The sequence below is a fragment of the Podarcis tiliguerta genome (genome assembly GCF_965153285.1).
Source record: "Podarcis tiliguerta genome assembly, chromosome: 2".
NCBI lineage: Eukaryota > Metazoa > Chordata > Lepidosauria > Squamata > Lacertidae > Podarcis > Podarcis tiliguerta.
Window position 1 is genome coordinate 36,687,030 of NC_139535.1, and position 15,228 is coordinate 36,702,257.

The 15,228-nt window shown below is 43.5% G+C and overlaps 1 protein-coding gene across 8 annotated transcripts in view; it reads right to left on the reverse strand.

Annotated features, from left to right (window-relative positions):
- The window catches only part of FGD5 (FYVE, RhoGEF and PH domain containing 5), a 144,481-nt gene that overhangs the window by 21,381 nt on the left and 107,872 nt on the right, over nucleotides 1–15,228 (reverse strand). For all 8 annotated transcript variants that reach the window (XR_014507911.1, XM_083426929.1, XM_083426932.1 and 5 more), the window contains exons 9-12: nucleotides 14,223–14,273; nucleotides 12,687–12,745; nucleotides 6,717–6,788; nucleotides 5,488–5,556 (exon numbers count right to left, since the gene is read on the reverse strand). Coding sequence is in view for 7 of the 8 variants with exons in the window: in XM_083426929.1 (XP_083283055.1) it covers nucleotides 5,488–5,556; nucleotides 6,717–6,788; nucleotides 12,687–12,745; nucleotides 14,223–14,273 (251 nt within the window). In the remaining variant the exon portion in view is untranslated. The remainder of the gene's footprint in view (nucleotides 1–5,487; nucleotides 5,557–6,716; nucleotides 6,789–12,686; nucleotides 12,746–14,222; nucleotides 14,274–15,228) is intronic.

Consider the following 15,228-nt stretch of genomic DNA (forward strand, 5'->3'; position numbering starts at 1 on the left):
GTGAGGTTAGCAGAGGAAAAGCCTCAGCTATTAAGAAATGGTTCACTGAAATGAATTCGACTGTGGTTATTTATTTATTTCAAAAACAGATTAAATATGGGAACTAATGCCACAGAAAGAGTATCAAGAGAAATTAATTTTGTTACTAAGCCACAACAATGCTCTTGGTTCATGCAGCTAGTAATTCAACCTCCCGAATGAGATGGTGCCAGTGCAAAAAATAAATAAGAGAATTCGGCTGCAGCATCCTTTGCATATTCAAAGTTTGCTTAATTACAGAGAAGGCCATACATACACTTTCTTTGCCTGTAATGCAGCCACATTGTTCAGGGTCATTCCAAGTCTCAGAAAAGGCAGCTAATGAAGGGCACCCCGCCAACAAAAAAAATGAGTTCATGTGAGGCATTGTCAGGCTCTTCCCAGCATGCACTGCTACACCCCTTGGCTACAAATTCTGCTTATTTTATTTATGAGAAATATTTCCACGAAACCAAAGACACTGTATGGTTGGTGATGATTAAGGAAGCCACCCTAGCGCACTGTTGCTATGGCAACCATGATTAGTATCCCTCAGTTTTATTAAACATTAATGGTGGTTGTGTTTTGTTAATTGCCCATTAGAGTTATTTCCCATCTGTTTTGTCTTTACATTCAAGGAAATGTTTCTGTAGTCTCTTCTAAGGCCTCACTGGCCATGACTTGCCACTATGAAATTCAAATTAATGCTCCTAAGCTTACCAGAAGGGGGATGGTAATGCTAAATATCCATGCAGGGTCTGAGTATCTGTATAAAAGAGCAGTATGAATGAGATTACACTGGTGTAAGTACCTAACCGGCACTACGTACCAGCCATTTTCTCCCCATTGCTATTTCATTGCTACCATTATAGCAATATTTTAGCCAGTTCTTGACTGACTGTAAATGCTTCTAGGCATCCTTAATCTGCAGAGATACCAAGGCAGCATACAAATATATAGCAGGGGAAACCCAGATAATACCATTAAGGATTAGTGGCAATAGCCAGATAAGTGATGCTCAGACTTAAGTAATTTTGTAAGTGCCTATCAAAGTGTTTTCCCTTTTCCCAGTTTATAAGACAAAGGAGAGGCAATGTTTTCCTAAATGATGCCTGGCACGATGGCATTGTAGGGACACAGGTGGCACTGTGGGTTAAACCACAGAGCCTAGGACTTGCCGATCAGAAGGTCGGCGGTTCGAATCCCTGCCATGGGGTGAGCTCCCGTTGCTCGGTCCCGGCTCCTGCCAACCTAGCAGTTCAAAAGCATGTCAAAGTGCAAGTAGATAAATAGGTACCGCTCCAGCGGGAAGGCTTAGTCATGCTGGCCACATGACCCGGAAGCTGTCTGCGGACAAACGGCGGCTCCCTCAGCCAATAAAGCGAGATGAGCGCCGCAACCCCAGAGTCGGTCACGACTGGACCTAATGGTCAGGGGTCCCTTTACCTTACGATGGCATTGTATCCGAAGTAAATCAGTGAGCATGTACACATGGAAAAGGTTAACTTCAGAATGGGCTGCTGATAGCATTTCTGGGAAGAACCCTATACCTCATCTATGCTATTATATGTGGATAGGATCAATTAAAAAGGTTATTTCCATGAGATAAAACAAAACAAAACAAATTTACAGCAAGCTTTACTATCTGTCCAGTCAGATCTGCCAGGAAAACCAAGACATGCATTTAGCCTTTTTGTATATATAGATGAAAAGATTGGAATCACTGCAAATACAGAAGATAGTCCGACAGGGAGTATATTGGTGTGTAGGTGTCTGCATGTGTGAAGAAGTGTGCATGCACATGAAAGCTTATACCCAGAACAAACTTAGTTGGTCTCTAAGGTGCTACTGGATTTTGTATTTTTTAAAATTTATTGTAAAAAAGAAGTTATTTAGGATGAAGATGACAATATATTTGTACAGTATCTTCTCATGACTATAAAACAGCATTCATAATTTTAGCTTGGACATCAGACTTCTGGAGCAGTCGTCCTAGAGAAAGTGTGGGAAAGAACCTCAACAATTTTGAGATGTTCAAACGAGCTGCAGAAGAACTGTGGAAGAAGCGTGAATGATTATTTCCACGCTGTAATAAAAGCAGGGACTCATGCATTTCCTCTGATGCAAAGTCCAAAAAGAACAAGGAAACAGGAAACATAAATCACTTGTGCTTCCTCTGTCACTGCTTGTGTCTTTCATCTGTGACCAGTTGTATCTAGTTCTTCAGATGAGGCCCTCTTCAGTTTCATCTGCAAAATGAAGCCTTAAAGGACACTGCCTTCTTGGTGGTGATCTCCCAGCAGTGGAATGCCACCCCCCCATTAGACTGGCACAGACATTGTATTCTTTTTGGTTTTCAGTGCCAGGTTAGGACATTTTTATGTGCCCATGATTTTTAATCCTGCCTGCTTGTAGTGCTCTGTGATATGAATTATATGCATGAGCCTCTCAACATTATATGCATGTGCCTCTCAACATTTGAAGTTGGGCTCTATTCTAAGGCTATGCTCCGTTTTCAGTGCTGGATTTTGGGGGTGGATGCAAATGTACCTCTTCCTCTAGTGTACAAGGATCTCTGCATATTCACAAATCAGCATACAACCCACAAGTAGCCACCACACACACACAAACTCATTAAGGGCTCGCTCCCATTCAATCTATCCAGGTACAGGTTTCTGAGAGATCAAGGTGCAGCCTGACTCATAATCTTGCACCCTGGAACTTGTGCCTCCTCCTCCAAATGTTCCAGCACATTCAAATTTGATCCCAACCCCACAGCTTGAGAACGACTTTATTAACTGGTAAGGGGAATAATGAATGGGGAAAACCTATGCTACGCTGGGAGCCTGGATGTAGTTTTGCAGCCACAAAGTTGTGCAGTATTGTTGAATTTGGTGCATCCTGGCAGGATGTTTGTTTGCTCTGTTTCACTGGATGCCTGTCTGTTTCCTGAGTCCAATGCCTGTTTACAGAGATGCTGGATCCTCTTTTCAAAGATCACCAGGGCACGCTGCTGAATTGACACTCTCTACCCCCTCCAAGCTTAAATACCTTTGGAATATTCTGTAAGCACTGAACTGTCAGCCAATTTACCTGTGGGGCATGGAATGAAACCTGCATATGGATCACCAAATTATTTCAAATGTAATAAAAAAATTGTTTGTTTGCTGTGCAAAATGTCGTTTCTAAAGGACCATCTTTCTGCCACCTGAAGATCCAGAAATGCCTTTTGGTCAGCAGCCCTTTATGTAAGGAAGTAAGTCCCACTGATGAACTCAGTGTTACCTCCTTCCAAGCATGCATTTACTCAGACTGTTTCATACTAGAAAATATCACTGGGGAAGTTCTACTTTTATCGTAGCCGCACAATACATGGACGCACAATCTACATATGTTGGCTCTGTTTGCACAGCAGGCTTCCACTTGCACAAAGGAACTTCCCTGTCTTCTTCCTTGCTCCTGCATCCCCACGCAAAGCCTCAAAATCTGGTAGAAACATCACAATCTGATAGTATCTCCAGTCTTTACTACTCATGCCATGAAGCTTCCCCATCCTCTCCTCTGCAGCTGCCTCCCAACCTCAAACTCCAGATTGTGATATTCCTACCAGAACCACTGATGGCTTTCAGTTCAATCGATAGTGTTGAGAAGTACATCACAGGTTTCTCAGGCTTTTATTTTCCTGGATTGTCCTAGAAATCTTTCCCTTTAAAAAAAAATCACAAAAAACTACCAAAAATGGGACTGCATGGCCCAGATGTTTCACTTTTTAAAATTGGTTGATCCCTATTCTTCCTTTTCAATCTAAACTCCAGCAGTTTTGTCTTTCGTGATACTACACATGCATGACCATATCATTCATTTCTGGCAGGCAAGCATTTTTTTTTTAAAAAAAGAGTCACTGGTATGTCTGTTAAATCCCACAAAAATGAGCTCGTGCAGTATCTCCATATGCCAAGGGATTATTATTATTCCCCCCCCTGCAGTGAGCAGCCAGTTTTACCCCATTCAACACAACGTTTAACAGAAGCCTAAACTCATGTCTCATGGAGAAATTGCCACCCCATAGCCCTTTAATGGTAAATTTACTCTCATTTCAATGCACACTTTGTTTCAACTATAACATTGCCTCTGTCTCTGCAACTTTTTATGATGAGGACAACTGTGAAAAGCATAATTGAAGCCGAGGCTGTGCTTACATCTCCCACTGCCTCTTCAGCATTGCAGCAAGAAGGGCGAAGGAACACTACTGCAAGGAAGTATCCTGGTCCCTGGAAGATCTGCCTGCTAAAACTACAGCAGTGGCTAGCTGAAGCTCCTTAGTAACCAAAGGAAGGCACACTTCTCCCGCTCAGAGGCACCTCAGCCTTGGATATTACTTTGCATGCTCCAGAGCTAAGAACACGGGAAAATAGGTTTTAGTGAAAATAAGGTGCCAGCCTGATCTTATATAGTATTGGAAGCAAGATGGACATGATGTTGAATGTGTGTGATTGCATTTTACCTGTCTAGTTTTGTTTTGTTTTCCAAATAAGAGCCACAGCAGGACCAGGGACACCAGGGTTAGGACAGTAGCAGAGGTAGTACTGGACCTCTCCCCCAACAGTCCTGACAGAAATCCTCCTGCCCAGCAAATTTCTATTTGCTCCCAACAGAGGCACTTACATCAGCATCAAAGGGACGTGGGTGGCGCTGTGGGTAAAAGCCTCAGCACCTAGGGCTTGCCGATCGAAAGGTCGGCGGTTCGAATCCCCGCGGCGGGGTGCGCTCCCGTTTTTCGGTCCCAGCGCCTGCCAACCTAGCAGTTCGAAAGCACTCCCGGGTGCAAGTAGATAAATAGGGACCGCTTACTAGCGGGAAGGTAAACAGCGTTTCCGTGTGCGGCTCTGGCTCGCCAGAGCAGCGATGTCACGCTGGCCACGTGACCCGGAAGTGTCTCCGGACAGCGCTGGCCCCCAGCCTCTTGAGTGAGATGGGCGCACAACCCTAGAGTCTGTCAAGACTGGCCCGTACGGGCAGGGGTACCTTTACTTTACCTTACATTGAAATCAATGGGTTGAGGGGGCATACCTAACTAACGCTGCATAGGATATAGCTGTAAAAAATAAATAAATCCTGCTACAAATTAAAATATTGTCATTCCTTGTGCCAAATAAACCCTGAGACCAAAAGGGTGGCTTCTATTGGCCCATTGTTAGGGTATAATGGTTATGAGACAATTAATATACAGAGTCATATACTATGCCTGTTTATGCAGAAGTCTGCTAAGCAGATTGGGAATTCCTTCAAAGTGGGTGCATGGAATTGCAGCTTTGCAGTGCCGTCCTAACCATGCTTGCTCAGAAGCAAATCCCACTGCATTCATTGTAGCTGGCCTCCTAGCTGGGATGTTTAGATCACAAGCCTCAGTCACCAAGACCCACTTGTCTGCATGTGTCCGCAGAGTGAAAGAGATTAAAGTATTCTTACCAAGAACAAATGTCGAGGGTGCCTATTTTTCCCACACACTTTCATCAGCGTCCCTTCTTTAAGAAACACCTGAGGAGGAAAACAGAGCCTTCAGTCAGTACCTCCTGCCTTCGAAGATGGGACTGCAGGCGGCAGCTAGCGCTGAATGTGGCAGCTAGGTTGCTTGTGGGGGGCAAATCACAACTAGCATATAGCACCTGGTTGCAGGATTTGCACTGCCTGCCAATCTGCTAGGTTCAAGGTTTTGGTGTTGACATGTAAGGCCCTGTACAGCTCAGGACCAGGTTACTTGAGAGACCACTTTATCCCTGATATAGGTCACTGCGTTTTCCTGCAGAGTTTCTTCTTAAGGTCTCCAAAATATCACAACTCAGTTCCACAGGAACTTGGGGTAGGGCTTTCAGTGTCAAAACCCCTGTTCTATGGAGCAGCATTCTTGCTGAGATACAACAGACGTCCACTATCTGTACTTTCCAGAAACAACCGAAGACATTTTTGTTTTGACAAGCTTTCCCAGCTGCATGAAAAGATCTCTGCTTTAGGTGTTTGTCTTGTATTTTCTTTAAACCCATTTTGGGGGTGTGGTGTTTGTTTTTTTGACTGTTTAAAAAAAAATGAATTTTGCCTGTTTTTATGACATGCATATAAATTGCTTTGAGACTTTTATGTAAATGGTGATTTCTAAACAATTTAGTAGGAGTAGGAGTAGTCAGTAAGGAGAGGCCTGGGTGAATTCAAAGTGTTTTTTGCTTTCTGCCTAGAAGTTGAAAATGTTGGGGGCAAGGGAAGCCTCTCCAACTATGGTACTCCATAACTGAGATGCTATGGCTGAAAGGACCTTCTCCCTCACCACTGAAGGAGGCCTTTGGGCGTCAGCACAAGAGCTTAAAAGCACCAGCAGCTTTTCTCTTTGGGGTGATAACCCGTTCTAGCACAGGAAGCAGTCCTTGAGGTGATGGGGCTGGGGTGTTGCAGGGTGGAGCTGAGGTTGTGCCTGCAAGGATGTGCTGCCAGACCCCCTGCTGGTGCGTCTCTGCGGGGGGGGGGGCATCCTTGCAACCACCCTACCCCATCCCAGGCCTGTTCTGTTAAGCTGCAGGGATGTGAGTGTCCAGAGGGCAGTTCAAGACTTACCATATAAGCTGCTAAGGATAACAGCTACTGGGGCCTTGACAGAAAAAAGGATGGCAACCTTACAGTAAGTGGAACCGAACCCAGGTGGAACTCACCCTTCCTGGTCGAAGGAGGTTGCTCTGCCCCTTGACACTGTGCTCTATATGTACCAGCTTCTGCAAATTTTCCTGTGGCAGAGAAAGGACCAAAAACAAACAAGAAAGGTTTAGCTTTTGATTCTTAGAAGGTGATCAAAACATTCCCTTTTCAGTTCAAAATGCACCAAGACAGGGCATTTTGCTACCTGAGGCAGAACGGCAAATGGCACTCTCTTCCCTACAAGTCAAGGTAAATAATTTCCAAACCTTGCCATGTTATTTGGGCAGTTGAGGCAGGAAATGCCACAAACATCTCTGTCTAGCAGTTATAAAGAAACAAAGACTTAAGTCACAGTTTACTGCCCTTTCATGACCCCCTAATAATTTTTTTCCTGAAGCAGATGCTTTGCTCTGTCTAATAATAGGGCCGGCTCTACACCTAGATTTCACTAACCGGCTGGGCCAAAGGTTGCCTTCCCATTAGAAAGTGTCATCATTGCTGAGGCATTAATCTTCTGAAGTGTGCTAGAAGCAGAATTAACATGGAGGCTCCAGACAGGCACTTCAAAAAAAATTCATTTATTTTCAAATTATTTCTACCCTGCTCTCCAATTCCAAAAGAGGTTCCAAAGTGGCCAGCAACTGAGAACCAATAAATTTAAAGCAACTTTACAGAGCATTAACAACAGCAGGGATGTGAAAGGCAATTAACAGCTGCACATTTGTTAGTTGTCACACAACAGGTGTGGCACGGGTGGATTTGAGCAGAGAGTCACTAAACCCTGGAACACCTCAGTGTGGTCTTGTGAACCAGCCTTTATACAAGAAGCACTGTATTGTGGTTCGAGGACCCCCAACCCCCTTGTGAGGTGGAAATAAACACACAAGGACACATGGTATAAGGTTTATGGGCATGGAAAAGGCCACAACTTTATTGGTTACTGCAATGAAAAGGTATTGGCTTAGGCATTGGATGACCACAGCAGAGGGGTTGAATCACCAGTAGATGGAGCCAGTTGATGCCGATCCAACTATAGGCTCACCCATGATGTCACCGGGGGTCGTGCCATGGCCTCCAGCCAAGCAGGCATCGGACAGAATACACGACCGCCAGATTCCTTTAACGGAATACCCAAATCGAAGGTGTAGGCGATGGCCACACCTAGCCTTCCCACACAGCATAACACCCAAATCCAATGCCTAACCTACCCACCAATACCACAAAAGTTGTGACGGTTGCTACGAGGTAGCCGAAAAAACCCAAAGGCCTAATGCCAACAGGAAAAACTCCTACCAGGCCCCCAGACAACCGGGCGACCAACCTAAGGTCCATAGCAAGGCCAGAAAAAGAGCTTAAACCCTGAGCTAAAGGGAGTGGAGGGTGGGTGACTCTCGGAGCGGCGACGTCGAAAAGAGGCCGAGGGGGGGGGGGCGGCGCCTGAAGATAAAGGCTGGCCAGGCACGCCCCTGCTACGGGCGGCTCCAGGTGGGAGCCGCCCCCTGGGCGTGAGGCGCCGGCCAGGTGAGCCGGAAGGGGCAGGGGCTCACGCCCCTGCGTGGGCGGGGGTTGGAGCTCCCGCCCACAACCACTCCCCTCCCCTCTGGGGAGGAGAGTCTTTGCCCAGACGCTAATGTGATCTAGATCATCTTATGATGATTAATCAAGAGGAAGCAGCATTCCACAAAGGTTCACTGGAACATTAATTAAAAGTTTTTTTTTCTTTTTGGGTGCAGTATGTAGTCTGCAAACTATCCCTTTGAACAGCTTGTCTTAAGTGCCTCCGTTTCCATTTCCAGGGTCACACCTACACTATACTTTTAAAGCACATGACTTCCCCCAAAGAATTCTGGGTACTGTAGTTTACCCCTCTCAGAGCTATAATTTCCAGCACCCTCAACAAAGAAAAGTTCTCAGGATTACCTGGGGGAAGCCATGTGCTTTTAATGCATGGTGCAGCTATAAACTATGTGTAGAAAGGAGAAGAGAATTGGTAATTTATGTTTTTATACAGAAATTTGTGTATTAAAAAACAACAACACAAAAATAATGAAAGGAAACTGCTAATTGTTTCTCCCACTTCAGAAACAGACATTTCTGCTGTTCAAGGGGAAAGCAATATGTAATTTTGTCACTCAGCTATCCTCACTGGGAAACAGTAAAACCTGCTGAATCTGCAAACAGGAAGTGTTTAATTAAAGACTCAGGAGCCCTTAGAAACCACAACAGAAGTTTGCCTGCCCACAGTAGACAGGATGGAGCGGCATCAGCATTTTATTGGGGGTGGAGATGTACCACAAATCAGGTCTGAGAAAGCAAATGCAAACAATACAGAAAATAATGAAATGCAACATCTGCCTTTTCCATAAAAAGTGAACAGAGAATGGTAATTCCAGAGAAAAGGGTTGTTGTGGAAGTAGCCTAAGGCCCCTATATAGGAGTGTTGCCATATTTTTATGGAAGAAGAACTATATCTTAGGAACTGCATCAACAGAAGGTCAACATGTGAAACATTTCCTGGCATTGGGATGCAGTAATGAGAAATCAGCTATTCACTCACTGCCTGCCATCACAAAGGCACACAACAACATCAGTATAGTTAACTGTTTTGTCTCCTTCCCTGGATATTTAGTTCTGAAACAGGGGCAAGGGATCTTTATGAGAGAATTTGCTGTCTACAGCATCACCAGACTACCATCCCAAAGTCTACTTTGGAGACCAGGAGTATAAAATTACTTATATGCAGTCACAGTATTTGCCACGTATCTGTAATGGTGGGAAGTAGTCTAGTCCATTTCAGACCTCCTCTAGGTCATATACATCACACAATCCAAAGTTCATAGACTTTAAGTGGTTTAGTGCATTACATTTGTTATTAATTGAATTTTAAATAGGATATTTTATACTGGGGTGTTTTTTTTTATTGCAACTTTTCCTGAGCTGCTTTGGGCTGGATTATAAATGCAGTTGCAAAAGAGAGAGAAAGTAGATAAAAGGGAGTTTTAATTAATTAATTAATTAATATGCAAATTCTTTAAAAAACAAACCAAAAAACCCTCAACAACAACCCACCTTTGAATGCCATAGAATTGTTGACAGGATTATTTGTGATGCTTCCCCTTCAGTAGCAATAGATATGTAGCTGTGGTCTTTACAAGCAAGGTTAAGTATTAAGTAAGTAATGAAATCTGGTGTCCTTTGCAGAGATTAGAGAACTCATTAACGGAGTCTGACCCTATTAACGGCCTACCTGCATTGAAGAGCTTGGACACAATCAATGAGTCCTGGCAAGTTGTGTAATCTTCCACAGTATGGTATTTAAAATGAATCTAATGAGACCTTTGTTCCCATTACAGTGACAATGCTGGATGGCACTTCAGTACGAAAGGGATGAGTTTTTAATGAATTGCTCTCATTACATCCACAGCATCAGTGCGTTTGGTCTCCTAACATCTTGGTTTGCACGTCTCCATTGCAGTGATGTTTTCTTGTTCCCATGAAACATTTTAATTGGGCAGATGGTTTGTTGAGGCTGCAAGCCTATATACGCTTACTCCAGTGTTAACTGCTTTTGAGGACACTGGGTCTTATTTCCAACTTAACACACACAGGATTGAGCTATGAAGGAGACTTGGAAAGGAAAAGAACAGTGCTAGTTAAGTTTTGCCCAGTGCCAATAATTACAGCTGAATTAATTGACTAATTGGTATGATGAATTGATTAATCAAAAATTAAAGGAGTGGACTGAATTTTAATCAGGACCCTGTCTGGGGAAATGGAAGTCCTATTCACAGGTGATGCTATGTCTCGTGATACAATCAATGCTTTTAAAAGCATTTTCTTCACAATGCATCTTTTTCGGGGTGGGTATTTAGCTGAGAAAATTTGCTAGCTTCATTAAACAACAGAAAAATATCAATTGAATTGGGGGTAATTATTATTTTAATAGGTTAATTAAACAGCCAGTTAGTAAAAAGCAAGATATATAATTTATTTTAAAAGTCTTTCATTCAACCAAAAGTAATGTTAGGAAGTGAAGCGTCATTCATTTTTATTGCAGTTTTCATTGCTGCATTGGTATATATTAAATTTTACCTTTGAAAGAGAGCCATACACCTTGATTAGTGACCATAAAGCTTCATAACGCAGTTTCAGAGTTAGAGGGCAGAAGATAAATAGGTGGGTATGTTTAAGGGGAGACGGCCACTGGTAGACTTAGTTCATCTCTCCACTTCCCCTTTAAGCAGTTTTCATAGAGTTTAATAACAATAATAATCAGTCAGTGGACCGGTGGGTTTCATGGAGGCAGCTGATGAAAGGAAAAGGGATGGCATAGTCACAGACTTCTAGATCATGAGCCTAGTCTTATTCTGAAAGGAATTAGATTTCTGGTCTAAAATTTATTTTCAGGAAATGCTTAATACCGATTCAGCTCCTGTGGGCAAAGTTAAGGCTGAGCAGATGAAAAAGAGTGAGACCCTTGGCTTTTCAGGATTTTGTATCTTCAGCTCTTTAGAAGGTTGCCAGCTTTTCTGTTGTCCTCCCTCTTGGGCCTTTCACAGCAGTCGGATGTGCAAAAATTAAACATCCCCCCCAGCACTTCTATCACTATGCCAGGGGAAATTTCACCTTCAAAATTTACGTGTGCCAACCTTCAGAGAAAGGCACAGGAGCCGAGCCAGAAAGATGGTGGTGAGGAGGAAGAGGTAATCCCGCTTGCAGGTGGTAATGTACCCAGCCCCGCCAAATACATTTTCTTCCTCTTTAATGAAGTGGAAATGACAGTGTGCAAATGTCTACAGACTTCGCAGTGCAAAGACCCATCTGTTTTTTGTCCACAAGGAAAACTGTTGCTGAAACCTGGGCAGTAAAACAGACCATGAAAATGTTGGCCGTGCTCAGTCTTGGCACATGTTTCAGAGACATGGATTTTAAATCCCACAATCGGAGATTCCCAGCTGTGTGGAAGTGAGGGACATTCTTGGCCGTATTTTAAGCAGCTGCTTTGACTTTCCGTCTTGACAAAGCACATGGCTTCCTTTTTTAAAATATATTTTTTAAAAAGTGGAAGCTTAGTTTCCTCTTCACAGGCACACAGCAATCCTAAATTTCTGTGAAGAGAAGGTGGGCTGCATCTGACCAGACGGAAGCTGTCGGGTGGATCTGGCTCACAGACACTTGGCAGGCTACCCTCCCCAGACGCTTCCGCCTTTCAAAAGCATAACAAGATTCCTTGCACAATCCCCCAGCAGCATATAAGAGCAGGTGAATTAGTATAACAGTCCCCACCATGTGGTTCCACGGAAGTGTCGGAAGTCCATGAATTTCCTATCTAAAAGCCATAGTTGAGAAGTGAATTTGTTTCTTTGGTGGTCATCTACTGTAGGGTTTGAAAAGCATGCAAGTCTCAGGGCACCTGTCCACAGGCTCTTGTAAGAGTTGCCTCTATATCTTAAAGGTAAAGGTAAAGGGACCCATGACCATTAGGTCCAGTCGTGACCGACTCTGGGGTTGAGGCGCTCATCTCGCTTTCTTGGCTGAGGGAGCCAGCGTACAGCTTCTGGGTCATGTGGCCAGCATGACTAAGCCGCTTCTGGCGAACCAGAGCAGCGCACGGAAACGCCGTTTACCTTCCCGCCGGAGCGGTACCTATTTATCTACTTGCACTTTGATGTGCTTTCGAACTGCTAGGTTGGCAGGAGCAGGGACTGAGCAACAAGAGCTCACCCCAGATTCGAACCACCGACCTTCTGATTGGCAAGTCCTAGGCTCTGTGGTTTAACCCGCAGCGCCACCCGTGTCCCCTAACCCCACTTACCAGGGAGTAAACCCCACTGAATTCAATAGGACTTGCTTCTGCGTGGGCATTGGGGAGCTACGCTGTGCGGTAAGTTTTACGCTTTAATATTTATTTCTGACAGATAATTAAAAATAAATGTTGATTTGAGATATATCTGAACTGGTAGCACTCAGGGCAAGGTGGAACTCACCCCTTGCTGCATGCTGTCATTGGCTCGGTCCGCAACTTCGGAGACTATGAGCAAGGCAGCTGCGGTGGAAGAAAGCAGAACACGTTAATTGAGGTCCAGAAAAGAAAAGATGTGCAGATTTTTAGGAGGAAGAATATATATCCTTCTTAGGTATGGAGTCTCGCTAAGGCCAAAATAAGCTGTACTGCCTAGGAATTAATGCTGTTCAAGAAATACGTTCAAATTCCTGTTCAACCATTACTTTGGTCTGGGAGCCTTAGACAAGTTGCTACAGCTCAGCCTCACTTCTACAAAATGAAAGCAACATTCCTATTGAACAGGGGGCTATTGCACACTTGTCTCAGTTGCAGTTATTGCAAATATACATTATATGTAAGGTAAAGGTAAAGGGCCCCTGGATGGTTAAGTCCAGTCAAAGGTGACTATGGGATCTTGCTTTTCAGGCCAAGGGAGCTGGCATTTGTCCACAGACAGCTTTCCGGGTCATGTGGCCAGCATGACTAAACTGCTTCTGGTGCAACAGGACACCGTGACGGAAACCAGAGCGCCCACAACGCCGTTTACCTTCCTGCGGCAGCAGTACCTATTTGTCTACTTGCACTGATGTGCTTTCGAACTGCTAGGTTGGCAGAAACTGGTGTCGATACACTGGATAAATCTACTTGAATAAATGTGAGTCAGTGAACAAATGCAATGGTAGAGTTCAGACTTTGATGGTGTTCTTTTAAAAAAAAAAAAAAATTAAGCAGAATATTATGTTTGCCTCTGTTCAAACAACGCATTTTGGAACCCTCTAGGTTTTGGATCTGGCCACAATCTGGCATATGTAACTGGCTATACTTTGCACAAATCCAGAAGACAAAACATATACACTTGGGTTGCAAGGCATTAAGAATGCTTCAAATGAGAACACTGCACAGTAAAATCCCTTTCATGGATTCAGCTTTCCATATAAATCAAACTGCGTAGTAACAACCAGTTCTTGACCATGAACATAAAACCAACTGCTTTTCAAAGTTGCTTTGAAAAGTCGCATTGAGTTGCCTGCAGCAAGAAAAAGCGACTAATAAATTTAACAAATAATAATAAATTATTACGAGGGCCATTTGAAATGCAAGCCTATACACGTCTACAGACAAATACATTAAATACATTGGGACTTATTCACAATTAAGTGTATATAGGGTGGCTGCCTGACAATTCAAAGTGTTGTCACTACTCACGATCAAAGTTTCAGATAGTAAAATTATTTCATGTTAAGTATTTGGTCATCACATACATTGTTCATTCTAAATATCTAATATGGCCTATTTTGAGATCACAAGGAACTTAAAAATCAGAGAACAGTACATGTTTTGATGAGTGAGTGGCCCCAAATGACATGAACAAGAGAGGTAATTTATCTTAAAATCAAGCTGAGATCTGAGTACAGTGATGTTGTTTGTTCAGAGTCTTCTTCCTGAACAAGTAGAGACACTAGCTATTTATTAGGCAAAATAAATAGTTATTATTATCATTTTTAAAATCCTGAATTACCTTGTGTTTCTTCATACTCAGCAGAATCAGGACAAAGGTTATTCAAGTAATCTGTGGGGAATCAGATATAAAGCAGGTAGTAAGTCTCAAATAAATTCCTTTTGATCCACTCTAAACACTAAACCCTTAATCTAGGTGGGTTTTCAGCCCAGATCTCAGACTGGTGGAACAGATTCTGTCGCACTGAAGGCAGCCAGCCTCAGGCTGCAGTCCATTGCACATTAACCTGAGACTAAGCCTAAGGAACATATTGGGATCCACCTCCGAGTTAACATACACAGGATTGTAAACCACACTGAACCTAAGGTTTAAGAACAGGTTTGCAGCTTAGGAGTGTTCTGGGACATAAGAAGAGCCTGTTGGGTCGGGCTAATGGTCCATCCAATCCAGCAACCTGTTCTCACAATAGCAACCAAGATGCCCATGGGAAACCTCAAGCAGGATCCAAGCATATGAGTGCTCTCCCCTTCTGTTGTTTCCAGTAACTAGTCTTCAGAAGTTGTAGAGGCACAACATACCCTTCGTAGCTAGTAACCATTGGCGGCCTTCTCCATGAATTCCTCCAATCCTCTTTGAAAGCCGTCCAACTCAGTGACCACTATGGCCTCCTATCCCATATTTCAACCACTTGTAGACCTCAGTTTTCTGTTCCCAGGCAAAATGCTATCAAAGAGGGGGCCTGGCAGATTTCCCTAGGCAGAGAAATTCTGCATCCTATGTCCCATAACAAAGATGGCCCCATTGCACTTCAGAAAGCAGCAGGAAAATACAAAAAGGGTTCTTCAGCTGATCTAAGTGGATGGACAGGATCACATGGGAGGAGACGCTCTTTTAAGTAGTGGAGAAACAGAATGAATGAGGACATGCATCATTTCCCTATACATAAGAACGTTGGAAGCTTTAAAAGTTTCAGTTCATTCAAGAAGATGACAGTACTAGGGTAAGAGTCAAAAGAATGGGATTTTTAATTGCAAAATTCCAAACTGCCTAAGATAATGGAACAATT